Raw genomic sequence first — 17,952 nt, forward strand, 5'->3', positions numbered from 1 at the left:
CTGGAGACTATTTATTCACAGAAATGAAATTAGTTCTAAAATAATCAAACAGTCATTCTTAATTACGCCATTTGATAAGACAAAACTATGTTTTGCAGGTATTAACATAAAGACGGCCCAGCATAGCCAGGTGATTAGAGCACTTGACTCCTAATCCGAGGGTCGCGGGTTTGAATCCCCGTTACACTAAACATCAGGTTAACTAACATGACCTACGAAGGTCGAAATGTTGTTCTGTACTTTATATTAATTGAGGTTTTGATACCCATACCAGCCATCTTTAGAATACATTTTTACTTCAAGCGGATTTCTCGTCATCATAAATTAGCTGATTGGTATACAACTCAGAGGACAAAGAAATACCTCAACAGCTTAATGAAACTATAGATAGAAAACAAACCAGCTGAATACCGAAACACAAGTTGAAACACAAGCAGTTAACACAGCATTATAGCCAACACAAAACTGGTACAGATATGTAAACGACACGATTGCGGGATTCACATCTAAAGAACACACACTTAATTTTTTTCAATCACATTAACTCTATACATCCCAACATTAACTTCACATGTGAACAGGAAGCAAGAAATCAAATATCATTTCTTAACCTCAAAATTACAAGAACCGACACACAATTTAAAACAGAAATCCGCCAAAAAATCACCCATACTAGACTATACATTCCTTGGGACTTAGCACATGAAACAAAACAAAAACTCAACATACTAAGAAACCAAATAAACACAGCCATAAAACTATGCTCACCAGATAAAATTAACGATGAATTAGACAACATAAGACAATATTTCATCAACATCAATAAGTTTCCTCCACAAACAGTAGAAAACATTATACGCACACACCTAGACACAAAGCAAAATCAACCAACAAAAGCAAATATATCCCACGAATTAAAAAAATCACGAAACCATATACTGTTGCATACCATATATTCCCAACATCAGCAGAAAAATAACCAACATTTGGCAAAAACAAGCAACAAAATATGACATTCCAGTTAATACCAAATTTATTCAAAAACAGGCATGAAACTGAGGTCTATACTGTGTAAAAACTACACTAACAAACACCATACCAACATTATTTATAAAATACAATGTGATAGCTGCCACGACTTCTATATTAGAGAAACAAGTAGAAAAATGAAAACCAGATTCAGAGATCACAAAAAGTCACATCACACGTTTTCGAACACTGCAAATCAAATAAACACAACATAACCACAAAAAACACCCAAATACAAAATAAACAAACGCAAAATTAAAGAAGCCTTACTTATACAACAACTCAAGCCCAAAATAAACCAATGCAAAGAAATACCTTTATACCTATATTAATACATCCAACATCTAAGCACGCCCTCTACATTCTTACACTCAATTACACAACCGCCTTCAAACATATGGTCAGCTACCGCTCAGTAACCCTTTCTTTCTTTGTGAACCTGACGATGACCGAAGAAGGTCGAAACGTTGTTTGCTCCTCTACTATTGCTTTCTCTATCCATACCAGCCGTTTTTAAATATATAATTTTCATGTGAACCACTGTTCCTTGCTACAGTTGCCAATCTCACAATGTATTTTTGTCACAGAGAACAATGCCTTTTGTTAATAGACGTTCTGCTCTTGCTACGATTTGACAAAGTTTAATCAGATAGGTATGTCAGTGAATGAAGCTTCTAAGCCTAATGATCATCCAATTCCACCTTCCATTGTTACTCTGCCATTTCTGATATGCAACCTCAAAAAGTCAGTTACTTCTATATAGAAGCACTAACTTTTTAAATAAAAAACACCAATGTAACTATTTTCATATAAAGTTTAACTTCTTACAACCTTGTAAATTAGCTCATCTACGGATTTTTTAATGAATTTATGCGATCCTACTTGCTTTGGATTACAGGTTAGTTAATTAAACAATACAACATCTGTACAGTTTTAACCAATCACTACTACAATACACTATATTTCCAGTTTTAACCAATCACTACTACAATACACTATCTGTCCAGTTTTAACCAATCACTTAGCTCACTGAAACCTTAGAAATATTTAACACCCTTCTTTTCTTACTCCCTTGGATATTCACAAATGACTAGTACGTGTGACTTTGTCATTTGCGTCCATTCATTTTTTGAGATTCTTAGTCATTCTAGCAGAAAAATGGGTCTGATGACGCTGCAGACAAAGAAATAGCACAGAATCCTTGTCCACTCCATAAATGGATTTTAGACAAGGCCTCGTATAAATTTGCAAAAGTTTTGAGATGGACAACACAATAGTAAACGTTTTTAATTCAAGCCTACTATCCACGTTTGGCTATCTAATTTTACAGATATCATAGGGAAAAAACTGTTCCAACACAGCTACTCAGGCGATTGTTACATGATGGACAGGCATGGCTAGGTGGTTAGGGCTCTCGACTCGTAATCTGAGGATCGCGGATTCGGATCAATGTCACACCAAACATGCTCGTTCTTTCAGCTGTGGGGGAGTTATATGTTACGCTCAATCCTTTTGTTCGTTGGCAAAAGAGTAGCCGAAAAGTTGGCGGTGGTAATGACTAGGTGTCTTCCCTCTAGTCTTATACTACTAAATGAGGAACGGCCAGTGTAGATAGCCCCTGTGTAGCTTTCTGCGAAATTAAAAACAAATAATCGAACGACAAACAACGAGCTAGCATATTGTTCTAATATATTGGAAATTTGACGAAACTTAGCATATGCATTACAAATGTTTCATTTTTGGCTTCCTCCCTGACATGACCTCTTTAGACTTGTTTGGTCAGCAAATTAAACCAACAGCATCCTGTAGTTGCCCTGCTGTATCAGTTGTCTTCTTTCAAATGGAAAGTTTGCATTTAAACTCAATGTACCATGAAGAGACTTCAAGTAAAAAGTACTAAAGAATATAAATCTTCTTAACTAAACTGTAACAAATCAGCTTGCCGCTTACCAAAAGCTTTTATTAACCTTACTTGATATAGCTACTTTTCCTGCTCCACTGCTTTTATAGATCGATAAAACCTTAAGGAACTCCAAAAGACATTTGAAAGAACCCTTATTTACTTCAAGAATCATAGATGCTTTTGTTCTTTCTTCCACAAAGAGAACTCACTGAAGAGTTTCTGTCGAGATAGTTTCCTTTTCTAAAGGACTTGCTAAAGTATCGTCTTCCGATCCTTATTGATATATATAATTGTTACGTTTTCAGTATTTCAGAGGAGAGAATCACCCTTCATATTTTTATTTTACTCATGTAAAGCTACACAATACGCTATCTGTGCTGTGTCCATCGCAAGGATTAAACATTGAAGTTTAACATGATAAGTTCTCAAGCTCACCTTCAAGCTATTGGACGACGTATGTTACACAGATTTTTCTTATAATGTTGTTAGTGGAAAAGACGAACTTCTGAATTTTGTAAAAAAAAAACATGTAATTATTAACTAACAAAGGTTAATCACAAATGGTTTAGCGATAAAAGAAAAGTAATGTATATTTTTACAAGTTGTTTACCAGAACTTACTGTGTGAAGAATGGTTCTCGTAGCATTTATGCAGTTAAGATTTAGGTTCAAGTGTGCTTGTTAATAGTTTGGTTTTAATTTCGCGCAAAGCTACACGAAAGCTAACTGGGCTAGCGTCCCATATTTAGCATTGAAAAACTAGAAGAATGGCGGCTATTCGTCACCACCCACCGCCAACTCGTAGACTACTATTTCACAAATGAATGGTTGGATTAACCGTCACTTTATAACGCCCTCACGGCTGAAAGGGCGAGCTTGTTTGGTAGGATGGAGACTGGAACCCACGACCCCCAGATTGCAAGTCAAGCGCCTTGACCATCAAACAGTGCTTGCCCAGGTTAATAAATGAATGAGCAGGATAAGCCTAAAAACAACACTTGATACATAGTTCTCGAGTCTTTATAAGCAATTTTTAAAAATTGTCTAAATTGTTCAAGGTAAGAACATTTAGCAGAGAGGTGACTATTCTATTTTGGTAAATAAATTTAGGCAAAAAGCAGGCTTAGAAATGTTTGAGGAAAATCAATTGAACAAAATTAATTAACACATCAATGATAAATTATCACGAAATGTAACACCTCTAACCACCACATTTACTCGTAACTTATTCATAAACAGAATCAGCAATACAACATTGTATTAAACTGCTGTCTGATATTGAGAAGAAAATCATTATATAAATCATATTACGATCTTTAGTGAAGATTAACAGGTGTAATAAATGTCTTCTTATTATTCAACCAGTACAATAAAGAAGTTCCCATGATGTTCTTTTGTATTATTGAAGTGGAAAAGGAAATATTAATTATATTACCATCTATCTGTATGTCAACAGATATCATAAACGTCTTCTAAGTTCTCAAAAGGGAAAGTAAACAGTTGGTTTTCTTGATCTTAGTTAAAAATGGATTATTTGATATCCCCTAAAGGTTATTTTTATATATATATGTTTACAGTTGTAATTGTAAAACATTATTTAAGTATAACATGAAAAGTTATATTCCACATTTTAAATCAGTTAAGTCTCCATTGAATGACATTCTATATATCACTTGCCTAGGCGTCAGTTTTTTTAAAATGACATTACTCACAGTTCCAGTTATCAGTTGAACATGGTAAATTGATAAATTTTCATATTAGGACAAATTTTAAGTATTGTCATCAGTGAAGAATAAAGCGGAACTGAAAAGTGTTCTTTGCCAAAAACAAGTATTTATTCATAGTTCCTTCAAGTACCTTAAATGACATAAAAGATAAAACCATGATGAAACTTTGTAGAATGGGCAGCAACTACCTGTTGTGGAAACGCAAGTGTAGAGGACGACGTTTCGAAAGCCTTCCGCCTTTCGTCTTCAGGTCAGTGGTGTGTGTAATGAAACGAACATGGCAGGGGTTTATTTTAGAAAGTTTGTTTCAAATTTCGCGCAAAGCTACTCGAGGGCTATCTGCGCTAGCCGTCCCTAATTTAGCAGTGTAAGACTAGAGGGAAGGCAGCTAGTCATCACCACCCATCGCCAACTCTTGGGCTACTCTTTTACCAACGAATAGTGGGATTGACCCACACTTTATAACGCCCCCACGGCTGGGAGAGCAATCATGTTTGGAGCGACCGGGATTCGAACCCGCGACTCTCGAATTACGAGTCGAACGCCTTAACACGCTTATTTTAGAAAGAGATGTCTGAAAATTCTCTCCCCATCAGGAGTGGTCAGGAATTGTGGTTCCTCTTCGTCCTCGCTCATGGAAGATTATTTACTTTTACGTGGAAGTTTTCTTGTAATTTTATTTGACTTGTTTAATGTGATGAAGTGAGGTGAAGCATTATACAAATGACGGGTGAGAAAGGGGAGCGAGACAAGGGCGGCACAAGGGAAATAAGCCAGGCCGGAGCCCGTAGTCTGAAAAGCCGATGACGCATCAACTCAAACTGCACGATTCTGGGCCGGGCAAGAATATTCCCTTGGCTGGAATCTAAAGATCCAGTGCCTGAGATTTGTATGTGGAACGGGAGTGCCCCGAGAAAGCCAACTTTCAGAGGACAGGCGCCAATTGTTTTGCCTGTTCTGTGCCCAAATCTGGAGTGTATTTGTAAAAGCGAACGAACTTGGCAGGAGTTTAGTTTAGAAATCTTCAGACTTCTCTCCCCAACAGGGGTGGTCAGGAACATAGTGGTTCCTCTTTGTCCCCTCACATGAAAGATTATTTAACCGTGCTTGGAAATTTGCCAAAATATAAATTTTACTTGTTTAGGGTGATGAAGTGCGGTGGGGCATTATAAAAATGACGCGTGAGAAAAGGGGGAACGATACAATGGCGGCATCGGAGAAATGAGCCAGTCCGCAGCCCGAAAAGCAGACATCAACGTAAAACGACCCGATTCATTGTTGGGCAAGAGTGTTGCCTTGGCTGGAATCTAAAGATCCAATGCCTGAGATTTTGATGTGGGGGAAACGGGAGTGCCCTGAGAGAACCCACTTTCACAGGACAGGCACCGAAAGTTTTTACCTGTCCTGTGCCCGAATCTGAAAAGAAATACATATAAATATAAACATGTATTTACCTTATTTATAATTATGTATTTTGTTGCGTGATTTGTGATTGTTTAAATATGTTATAAGGTGAAATGTATTTTGTAGGTGCACTGGCTAATTTACATAATGACTCAGTTAGTTTGTTTCTATGTTCTGCTTTAAAGTAATATTTGTATGATATTTCTGTGAGCGCGTTTCTAAGGGTGGGTAGGTTATTGATTTTATGTACATAGTTAACGGGTGTATGTGATGGTAGTCGGTTTGCTGCTCTTAATACTTTATTTTGTCGTATTTGGATGTTCTGTAGTGTTGTTAGACATATTATATGTGACTTGACATTCATATTCTATTAAAGGACGGATGTAAGCCTCGTATATTTTGTGTGTGTGTGTGTGTAAGGTGTTGTCTGTTTATAGTGTTCTGATTTAATAATGTTGATATAAAATGATTCTTTGATTTTTCTAGTTTTTCCCAGTTAATTCTGTGTCCAGTTGGCGTGGCATGCTCTGCAATGGCTGAATTTTGTGTTTTCATGAGTCTTATACCATGTTCATGTACTTTTATTCTTGTCGCGAGTTTTCTTCCCATTTCTCCAATGTATGTTTCGTTGCAGGAACACGGGATTTCATAGATGACGCTTTGGAGATTCTCTTCGCTAGGTCGCTGTTTGCTTTTTTTACCAAAATGGATTTTAATGCATTGTAGAATTTTCACTGGACTTCTATGTTGAATTTCGTGACTATGCATTTAGGTTTTCACTGAAATTTTGCAGGTATGGAGGTAAATTGTGACAATGTTGGTGACTTTCTTATCTTTTCTTTCTGTTATGGTCTTTTTTGAAGGAGTTTTTGATGAAGGAGGAGATATAACCATTCTGTTTAAAACTCTCTACGATATTTTGGCGTTCTGCTTCAAAAGATGTCTTTTCGCAAATGTTTTCTGCTCTCTTGTTTAGGCATTGGATCATACCACGTTTTATCGAGGTTGAATAATAGGACTGAAAGTGTAGGACAACTCAGACAGTTACACATCAAATCCCAGGAATTCTACAAACAAACAGATGGACCAGCCATGGGATCACCACTCTCTCCAATCCTAGCAGAAATCTGAAGAATTTGAAGAGCCCTTTCATCCACACCTATAAATCTAAGTTTCTACAAACGTTATGTCGACGACACGGTCATGAAAACTTACCAGTTTTCTTAGAACATCTCAATTCCGTAGACCAAAGAATCCACTTCACCATGGAAGTAGAGGAACAAAACAGCATACCGTATCTTCACATACTTATCAGCAAACAAGGAAGATAAATCACTACAACTGTGTATAGAAAACCTACCCACACGAACAGATACCTACACTTCCAGTCCTATTATTCAACCTCGAAAAAACGTGGTATAATCCAATGTCTGAATAAGAGAGCAGAAAACATTTGCGATGAGACATCCATCGAAGTAGATTGGTTTGGTTTGAATTTCGCGCAAAGCTACATGAGAGCTATCTGCGCTGGCCGTCCCTAATTTAGCAGTGTAAAACTAGAGGGAAAGCAACTAGTCATCACCATCCACCGTTAACTCTTGAGCTACTCTTTTACCAACGAATAGTGGGATTGACCGTCGCTTATAACGCCCCATGTCTGAAAGGGTAAGCATGTTTAATGTAACGGAGCCATCGAAACAAAACACTAAAATATCGTAGACAGTTTTAAACAGAATCCTTACTCCTTCTCCTTCATCAAAAACTCCTCGAAGAAGACAATCAGTGATTAAAATATATCCAAAAAAAGTTAAACACTTCAGTAATCCCAGTAATTACATACAAACAGGCTTACTAAACACGCCCGGTAAACTCATGGAAAAAAACTATAACAAACCGTATTAACTACTACTTAGAAACTAACAAGTCAATAAGTGATAATCAAACTTCAGGTAGAAATAAAAGACAAACTATCGACCATCTGGTCAAACTTACCGAATTCGTTTTTCGCAGCTTTAACCGCAAATCAACTACCATAGCAACTTTTCTAGAAATCCGGAAAGCCTTTGACTCTGTATGGCACAATGGCCTCAGATACAAAACCCAGGCTCTAGGCCTGCCATATCGTTTAGTCTGACGGCTATTGAGATTTCTCTCCAATCGCACAGCCAAAGTTAAGATAAATATAGCATGTTCTGACCCTTTCGATCTTGGTGCCGGAGTTCCTGAAGGTTCGGTACTCACCCTATACTCTATAATATCTGTGTTAACAATATACTATTTCCCACCTTCAACTATGCCTTATCTCCCAATAGGCCGACTACATAGCCCTATGGAGCACCTCCAGCAACTCTCACACTGCATCAGCCAGGGTTCAAGCAACACTCAATACTGTAGCACAGTGGTGTGACAGATGACGTGAAGGCCTGAATCTCACTAAAACCCATACCATCGACTTCCACCAGAAATTTAACAAATACCGAAAAAAAATTCAGGAAAATCAAACTAAACCTCAATAATACTTAAATTCATTTCACCAACTCCGTCAAGCTTTTAAGACTAATCTTTTCACAAAACCTGTCTTGGACACGACACCTCAAGAATATTGTCGGCAAAGCCAGCAGTATGATCTACTTTCTAAAACGTATAAGTGAACCCAACAAAGGTTGCTGTACCAAATCTGTCCTTGCCATTTACAAAGCCTATATTAGACCCCTCTTCGAGCATGGCAATGTGGCAATCTGTAACATGTTTAAACACCAATACTCACAATTACAGAACCTACAAAACCGAGCCATAAAAATCGCATTCAGATTGCCTTATTACACCCCACACACAAATCTCGAAATACTAACCGAACTACTTCCGATATTACAAACGAGCAAAGAACAGAAACAAACAAACTTATCAGCAGACATAGCAGACACCCCGTGTTCCTGAGCTAAATACACCATCCCCCTAAATTGAATTAACAGTAATATTCAATAGTACTACCAATTATATGTTTTAATTCTTACGTTTTAGTTCACAGGTGTGGGTACTGGACAGGTAGAATATTTAGCCCTGTCCAGTGAAAGTGGTTTTCTCCGAGCACTCCGGTTTCCCTTACATCTAACTTTCTTAGCCACTGAATTTATATACACCTGGCACAGGGGCCCTGAAAGGACTTCTTCTTCTTCGTTCTCTTATCTCCCAAACCCATATCATCCATGTCTCTGTAATTCTGTCTACCACCTACTCCTATTTTTCACCCTATCTTCGTCCCCCTTTTCCTTCATTTCAAACTTTTTACAAAGCAATCTGAATCTCTCTACTCAAACGTCGGACGCCGCTGTCGTCAAGCCATCCAACCTTAATGTTTACGGTTCCTGCCGGTGATATATACTGGCACATCCCGGCTCACAGGACTTACTTTAAGCTCGTTCGGAGCTCAACCATTATCAATATTACTTTTGTAACGCTCTACTACTAAACGCGTGCGGGGCTGAAGAGAAACAAGTTTCTGACCACTCAAGGTTGTTTCGCCCGCCTCTCTGGAGCTCGCAAGAATTAAAATTTAAATGACCGCCAAGCTGATTAGGATTTGCACACACATTGACCTGAAGACGAAAGGCGGAAGACTTTCGAAACGTCGTCCTCTACACTTGTGTCTCCACAATAGGCAGTTGCCGTCCATTCTACAAAGTTTCATCATGAATGCTTTGCCATGAACAATTTATCAAAGAATATTAAAGATAAAAGCAAATTTTCAACAGGCCCATTATCAGAAGTGAACATATTTATTCCTGTTGAAATTCAAAAACAGATGAAAAAATATTTATATTTGTGTACAAAGAGAGAGAGAAAGTAAGAGCTTTCCTTCTTGATTTCGTTTCCAAATACTTAGAGAATTAAGACAATAGATTTTGTCACGTAATTAAATAATTGTTATAAATCTTAAATTTCTTAGAGTTTGGAGAACTTAAAATATTTCAGTTTCTTTCTTTCTAATTTTAAATTTTCTGTAAAATGGAAGCATGTTGAGGAATACCAATACATTTTGGATTTCATATTAGAGCTTTTAAAAGGAAATTTTATATTCAATAGAGAATATTGTCCTTTATATCTAATGAATAAATCTGCTAAGTGTTTTATGCAGGAAAAAGGACACCCAATAGTTTTCTTGCTAATTAGAAAATGGAAAAGTAAGTGCGCTTCTTCTGATGTTTGTGCAATTAATTTACATTTTTAACTTTGTGATTTTCTAAGCAGATGGACGCTGAGTGTCCATGCCAGTCATCAGTGAACCTTTCCACACTGCAAGAAGTTGGTTCTTACGATGATCACTCTGTTTTTCCACTGTCACCTCATCATTACCAACTCGTAACTCCGTTTATAAAAAAAAAAGAATTTTCGGGACTTCTAGTGGACCTTAGTCAACCTGATCTTATTGAAGCTGCCATATTCGCTCGAGCAGACAATAGTTTTGTGCGTGCAGATGAAGCAGAAGAAGACGCTACGTGCGTGATTGAGGGTAATGATGGTAACCACTACATTGACATTAATGAAAGCATGAGCTTAATAACTCAAGAAAATGGATCGAAGTTATCAGACAATGACGATCCTTCAGAGTGTCTAATTCCCAAAAACTCTTCCACAGATAGCGAGCTAAGTTTGGAACGCCAGTTATGCACTTACCTGCTACGATCTGGGTACAACGAACCTTACATAATTCGTCCATCTCATCGGACACACAGATCAAACCAGAATTATTCTTCAAGCGTTGGTCTATTAAACGTAGCCAAATGTAAGTCCACGTTCTTGCTTCATTGGAACTGGGCTGCTGTCCGCCTTGGATGTTTCATATTACTTACGTTCATGATCATTAGCGCGTTTTGCGTTGTGATTAGATTAGTGGCTTCAGGCAACAAGGAAGCCTCTGACCTAAGGAGAGAATGGTGGGAGGGGATGGTGTCCTATGAAATTTTTCCTGCTTCTTTTCAGGATTCGGATAATGACGGCTACGGTGATTTGATGGGTCTGATCCAAAGATTAAGTTACGTCCAAAGTCTCAACGTTAAATCTATCAGGCTCAATTCAATTTTCAGTGCGTTAGACTATCCTCTAGAGTTTAGTCATGTTATCGACTTCCTCAGTGTGGACCCACATCTGGGCAGAATGGAGGACTTCCAGCTCCTTGTAGCTGAGTTGCACAGACGAGGCATGCGGCTCATATTGGACATAAATCCTTCGTTGACCAGTGATCAGCACACTTGGGCTGCCCACTGGCTACAAAACAGTTCTGGAAAATACAAGTACTACTATGTTAACAACGAGACATTGGTAAGTTTCGAACATTTTGTTTTAATAGTAATTAGAATACTGCGATGAACGAAACGCTGATACAATATATGTTTTCATTTCCGATGATAACTGTTGGTAGCTTGTTTTTATTTAGTTTTTTATTAAGTCGAGCTAGTCATAATGTTAGTTTTACTAAATTCCTATAATCTTGTCACCATGTAAAGTCTGGAATTACCATTTTCAGAAATTAAAAAGGCCTGTGTGTATACAAACTTTTACTTTATGTGTGATTTCATGATATCCATACAGTTCACAACCCTGTGAGCATTAACACAACCAAGCAAGTAATTTGAATAACAAAATTAATTGTCATTAAAATGACAAGCTAATGTAATCTAAATAATCATATTATTACATAAAGTCTGGAATAATTTTGAAAGAATATATTTATGTTAATATCTGATGTTGTGTTTTATTTCTAATAATATTAAGTTTAAGAATAGGTTGTAGAATAGTATTTAAAAATTGTCTACAAGACGGAAAATTTAGTACGTAAATGACGTGATAATATAAGTCCCGCAACTTAATAGAAATATAATACACCTTCAAGTAGGATTAACTAGCTCATGATAACCTTGTTATTATAACATGAGATCCTTCATCTCTGTCATTATTTTAAGAAAAACATAACATGTGCAAACGTATACTATCTGAATATTATACAAATAACAAAATATGTAATACGTCTAAACAGTTCGATTGTCATACAGCTATAAACAGATGGGTACATAAATAAAAGTAAGTAACAATTGGTAATAATTTTCGCTTTATAATTAAAAAGTAGCATTTTCACACTTTTAGTCGTCTTCTCTGAGAGTCCCCCCGCTGGTACAGCGGTAAGTCTACGGATTTACAACGTCAAAATCAGCAGTTCGATTACCCTCGGTTGGCTCAGCAGATCGTAAGATGTAGCTTTGCTATAAGAAAAACATACCATTCCGAAAGTATAACATTTTTTAAAGTTTCTCTGAAACTCAGCTCTAAAATAATTCTTTATTTCTTATATGTCAACCATAGAAGTGTTACAATGAACTGTTGTGTTATCGGTATTTAATGAATTACCCCACTAATAAGCAAGTCTTTGATAAAACTAAATAATTATATATTCTACAACCAAATAAGAATAAACTTATGTAATCGTTATGACAAAAAAATGTGTTTCTTTCATTCAAATCATTCCGTCTTAGTTATAGAATAAAATAGGCCTGGCATGGCCAAGCGCGTAAGGCGTGCGACTCGTAATCCGAGGGTCGCGGGTTCGCGCCCGCGTCGCGCTAAACATGCTCTCCCTCCCAGCCGTGGGGGCGTATAATGTTACGGTCAATCCCACTATTCGTTGGTAAAAGAGCAGCCCAAGAGTTGGCGGTGGGTGGTGATGACTAGCTGCCTTCCTTCTAGTCTTACACTGCTAAATTATGGACGGCTAGCACAGATAGCCCTCGAGTATCTTTGTGCGAAATTCTAAAACAAACAAATAGAATAAAATGTGTATTTTCGTTAAAAAAATCCATAAAATATTAACATATATCGTACATCACACTGCAACTGAAAACATAACATGTTTTTAAAACACATGCATCTGTTTTCTCTTACTTTTTTATGTTCTAAACAGTAAAACTTTTCTACTACTACAGATCTCTAAATTGAGCTTTTCTTCTGTTCATGGGTCCGGCATGGCCATGTGATTAATCCGAGAGTCTTGGGTTGGAATCCCCGTCGCACCAAACAAACTCGCCCTTTCCGCCGTTGGGGCGTTATAATGTTTGGGTCAATCCCACTATTCGTTGGTAAAAGAGTAACCCAAGAGTCGGCGGTGGGCGGTGATGACTAGTTGCCTTCCCTCTAGTCTTACACTGCTAAATTATGGACGACTAGCGCAAATAGCCCTCGTGCAGCTTTGCGCGAAATTCAAAAACAAACAATCTTCTGTTCATTACTTATCAGATCTGTTCACCACAAATCGTCGGTTCATTTATCCACAAGCAAATGTTACATTTGTTGCATAACCTATATTTTCCATTATTCATAATTTTTGTAAAAATATTTTAATACACACACACACGTATACGTTTAACAAATAAGTGTGTTCTTGACTTTATACCTTCAAGGGACTAAAATCGGCTAAAATAATTGATAGCTTCTAGGCCTAGTTAAAACCCACACGCAATCTTTAATTAATATGTATAAATAAATACTCGTATATGATATATACATATAAAGTTAAACGTCTTAATAAAATTCATACCCGAAGGAACTTGTATCAACATATATATAAAGGACAGCTCAAAATGATAATTAATGAAAGCATCCTTTTAGTAAACGGCTTTCGAAGGACAGAAATAAAAACTTTGAAGATATAAATCGTGGTATAATATGTTAGATTTTCTTTATTTGGCATAGTAAATATATCCTATAACGCTTTTCTAAATGAGATTGATTATTTTGTTGAAAAGTTTGATACTTCGAAATCAATGCAATAAGAAACTTGCAAATTAAGAACTATTGTCATTCGACAGTTATTTATAATTGCATCAAGCTAACTAATCCCATGTGATAAATCTATGTACCTATCTTAAACAAGGTTTCGAAACAGGTTTTGTTACTAAGTCACCAATTTTGCTAGTTTTTAAAGACAGTGTTTCACATCAGGCTTCATTACTAAGTCACGTGCTTTGCTACTTTTTAAGACTTTCACAGCAGGTTTTGTTTTAATAACTTCTCTATTTCGAAGTCAGTATACTAAAACAGATTTTGATAATCACGTTTTAAGACATAACTGAAGAGTTTTTGAAAATTTTAATGCATATTGATGGTATGTCAAAAATTACTCAGAGATCCTCAAGATTTCATTAATTAAGATGTTTATATATATATATTTTTATATTACACTGAATACATATTTTGTAAAATCTGATTTTCGATTACCCTAAGTATATCTGCAATTCTATAAAGAATGTCTCTAAACGTACTTATTAAATTAATTTGTTTATTATATTTATTATATTTCTCACTCGATTGACTACTTTTCTTTTAAATATAGTTTTCATTAGAGGTAAAACTGTAAAGATAATATGTGGTCTGGAGGCCTAATGCATTCTTTATGGTGAAGTGAAACGGACTCAAAATCCCATAGATAAAGTATATTTTGGTGATGTATAGATACATCATTTTCTATAGTTTTTCTTGCTATTTAAAATCTATAATTAGAACAACCTTTCCGAATTCGATGATGAAGATAAAGAGAACCCCAGTCTTCCGTTTGGCAGTCAGCTCTTTCTCAACTGGTCACATCCTGCGGTCCAAAACGAAATTGATGAAGTTCTAAAATTTTGGCTTCAGAAGGGAGTAGATGGATTCTACATGAAGGGGTTGAGGGCGATGAATTCGAACAATATTTATTTGGTGATGAAAAGGTGGCGCCACTTGCTAGATGCTTACAGTGTCGACACCGATAAAAAGATCATGATGGTGTCAGAAATCTTTCTGAAGAAACTAAAAGACGAAGAAAATATGAATGTACGCTTGATTCTAGATGTATGTGACCTCATTGATGTTCAGTTACACCTCCCTTTGCACCGTACTTCGTCTGTTGAGACGCAAGTTCTTCATGTAGCTGAGTGGAACAGCATTTCGTCTTCGTCGTGGACACACTGGCACCTTGGTAGTGTTGAAACATCGAGGTTAGCAACAAGGTTAGACACACGCTACACACTCAGTGCCATGATTGTTTTACTTATGTTGCCTGGGTCAATCTCACTGTTTTATGGGGACGAGATTAATCTTCAGGATTCGATAGACATCATCACTGGGAAGGTGAGAACCTACCTGTTGTTAACCTTATCTAATTATTTGCCAATCTGCTTTACTGCTAACACAGTTTTAAGCTTTTTCTTTTCTATTAGTCTCTCTTATTGGTCAAACTCTATAAATTAATATAAAATCTAGGAAACTAGTACTAGTATTATGTTCAAGATAGTTATAAGTAAACGTATTAGTAAAACCGAGTAATTCCAAGCTGTCAAGAGGGAACAGTTTTAACATCATAAATATTAAATATTTAAAAACATTACGCTTCTAAGAGTAAAACAATCCAAACACTTGTAGTTGTGATTATTTTCAAGAAATATAAACAACTGAAATATTTTAGAATAAGTCGATTTTTTAAAGATTTAATCTTCAAATTACGTCACCAAATATGTTTTAAATTTCCAAGTGAGTAGAAGTTGTGAAATTTAAAATTTAGTTTATATGTTATTTTAACTCAAAACGCTAACAGTACATGTAGCCAATAAAATGCAAGATCTTATAAGAAAACAAATTATTAATCGATAATGATAGAATTACTGAAAAACATTCGTAAAAAATTGTTAGCGGAAAAATATAGTAACTGATATTTTAGTGAAGATAACCAAAGCATTGGGCAATTAATTTGGTATGATTTTATACATGGTTCTACTGTTACGAGTGAGCGCCCACTTTCGAATTGTTTTTCAGACTTTCAGTGAGGGGCAACTTTGCCCGATGCAATGGGACTCAACGTTCGAAGCCAACTTTACTCATAACATGTCGTTGCCATGGCTACCCATCCGTCCTGATTTCATGGTAAATAACGTAGCGCAACAATCCATGAACATTACTTTGTTAGGTCAAGTTATCTCAGTCAAACAAAGTTCGCCCTCTTTGTGGATGAAAGCATTTTATGACAACGGTAGTGTCAGCGGTGGGAAGAAAATGTCAACGTTTGTGTTTCATTATATCGACGACAAAGTGGTTGTTTTGGAAAGACATCTCCAAGATAATAAGAAATATGTTTTATTTGCTGAATTTGGCAAAATACGACGGACATTAAACTTCTTAAGGTACTTTGCTAGTATTAAAATTTTGTTTTCAACCTCAAATAATTCAAATATTTCAAACTTAAGCCAATTTTCTATGATTCCAGGAACGGTTCTAATAACAGAAGTAGAATAATAAAAAGGGAACCTTACGGAGAGTTTATAAGCGAATTTTAAGAATTTTTAACATCTTTTAATTATCACAGTCACGTAACTGCTATTTCATATAGACATGAAACACATGTAAGGATTTAAATTACTGGTATTCAACTGTACCATACTAACTTTGATGTATTAAGATGGGTTACTGAGTACTTATTTTTTCTTCGTAGACATATCTGGAAATCAATTATAGAAAAATAAGATTGGATTCCAAAGACCAATAACTCGAACAACTTGAAAGTTAGCTTCTTAATAGATAAAATTTCCTTTTTTTCGTGTTTAAACAGTTTCCACAAACAATCCATGTTCACATTTCTAATTCACTTCTGTTTCAAAGTTTTCGTGACGAGTTTTCAAATCTTCCTCAGAAACCAAACAATCAGCAATTTAACATACAACATGGAATTTCGACAAACTGCAGTGAGGAAAGAATTTATTTCCAAGTTCTTGTTTTATTTTTACGTTAATGTTTCCACTTTGTGATAGAGGACAAGAAGAAATCGTTTTCTCTTAAAGCTATGATTAAATTAAAACATCTTACTTTACAAGCCTGTTTAAAATATATTAGATGTTAAATGTTCATTCGCTCTATGTATTAAGATTAAAAACATATTAATAAAGATTTTATTTTCATCTTTGTTCCGTAGCAGTTTGCTTACACATCGCTACTGTGTTCTATTATTGGTTTAGTAGCATGTATTTTCCAACTTGTCCAGTCCAAGAACAAAGGTAAACACGCAACAGTAAATTTACAGGGTGAGTAATTATTTGCGTTTTGAGTCTGGACTGTACTTCTGATTTAGTTTCAACATACTAGACATGAATAGTTTTCTAAAATTACATAATTACAAAAGTACATAATTACTCATTAAAATATATTAAGAATTGTAAAAACAATAAGCTAACAAACTTGTGTACTTGAGAATAATGGTGCCAGTTACAGAAACGTTGTACCTGTTTTAAAAATATTCTTTCTTCCTGTAAAAACTGTAACATGTAAAAAATAGTGAGTAATTGTTCTATTTATTACTTCTTGTAATGTATATTTTATTATTTGGTTTCCTTACGTACATTAAGTTATAGCAGTGTACTCAGAAGCTGTATTAATTTTGTAATGTATACGTATTATTGACTGTTTTATCTATTGAGATGGAAAAAAAATAAAATTTTTAACCGAATCATTTGGCAGATTTATTCGTGTTCTTATACGGTTTTAATCTTGTACATAAATCACGATAACTAAAGTTATTATTTTCTCTCTTTTCAGAGTACTTAGCGAAGATCTGACTTTTTAAAATGTTGTAAATAAATTACCATTACCTCCAAATAAGAGAGATATTTATTGTATATATTTCTGTAGTAATACTCTCATGAAGAATTACAGGTGCTGGCGATAGCCGACAGGAGTAGACTGTAATTTAAATTTTGATTTTTTGTGTTGTTGAAAAACTTGAAAAATCAGACCCTTTCCAGTATATTCCCCGATTAAATGAATTTTTTTGAACTAGCTAACACGGCACATGTTTGTAAATATTATTGTTACAGAAATATAG

At 35.7% G+C, this 17,952-nt stretch overlaps 1 protein-coding gene across 2 annotated transcripts in view; it reads left to right on the forward strand.

Annotated features, from left to right (window-relative positions):
• LOC143229836 (amino acid transporter heavy chain SLC3A1-like) overlaps positions 1–17,481 on the forward strand; it is a 29,236-nt gene extending 11,755 nt beyond the window's left edge. For both annotated transcript variants that reach the window (XM_076462655.1, XM_076462654.1), the window contains 3 exons: positions 10,311–11,381; positions 14,610–15,215; positions 15,897–17,481. In XM_076462655.1, coding sequence (XP_076318770.1) covers positions 10,311–11,381; positions 14,610–15,215; positions 15,897–16,373 — 2,154 coding nt within the window. In that variant the 3' untranslated portion in view covers positions 16,374–17,481. The remainder of the gene's footprint in view (positions 1–10,310; positions 11,382–14,609; positions 15,216–15,896) is intronic.
• Positions 17,482–17,952: the final 471 nt, after the last annotated feature.

The sequence above is a fragment of the Tachypleus tridentatus genome, chromosome 10 (assembly GCF_004210375.1).
Source record: "Tachypleus tridentatus isolate NWPU-2018 chromosome 10, ASM421037v1, whole genome shotgun sequence".
Taxonomy (NCBI): Eukaryota; Metazoa; Arthropoda; class Merostomata; order Xiphosura; family Limulidae; genus Tachypleus; species Tachypleus tridentatus.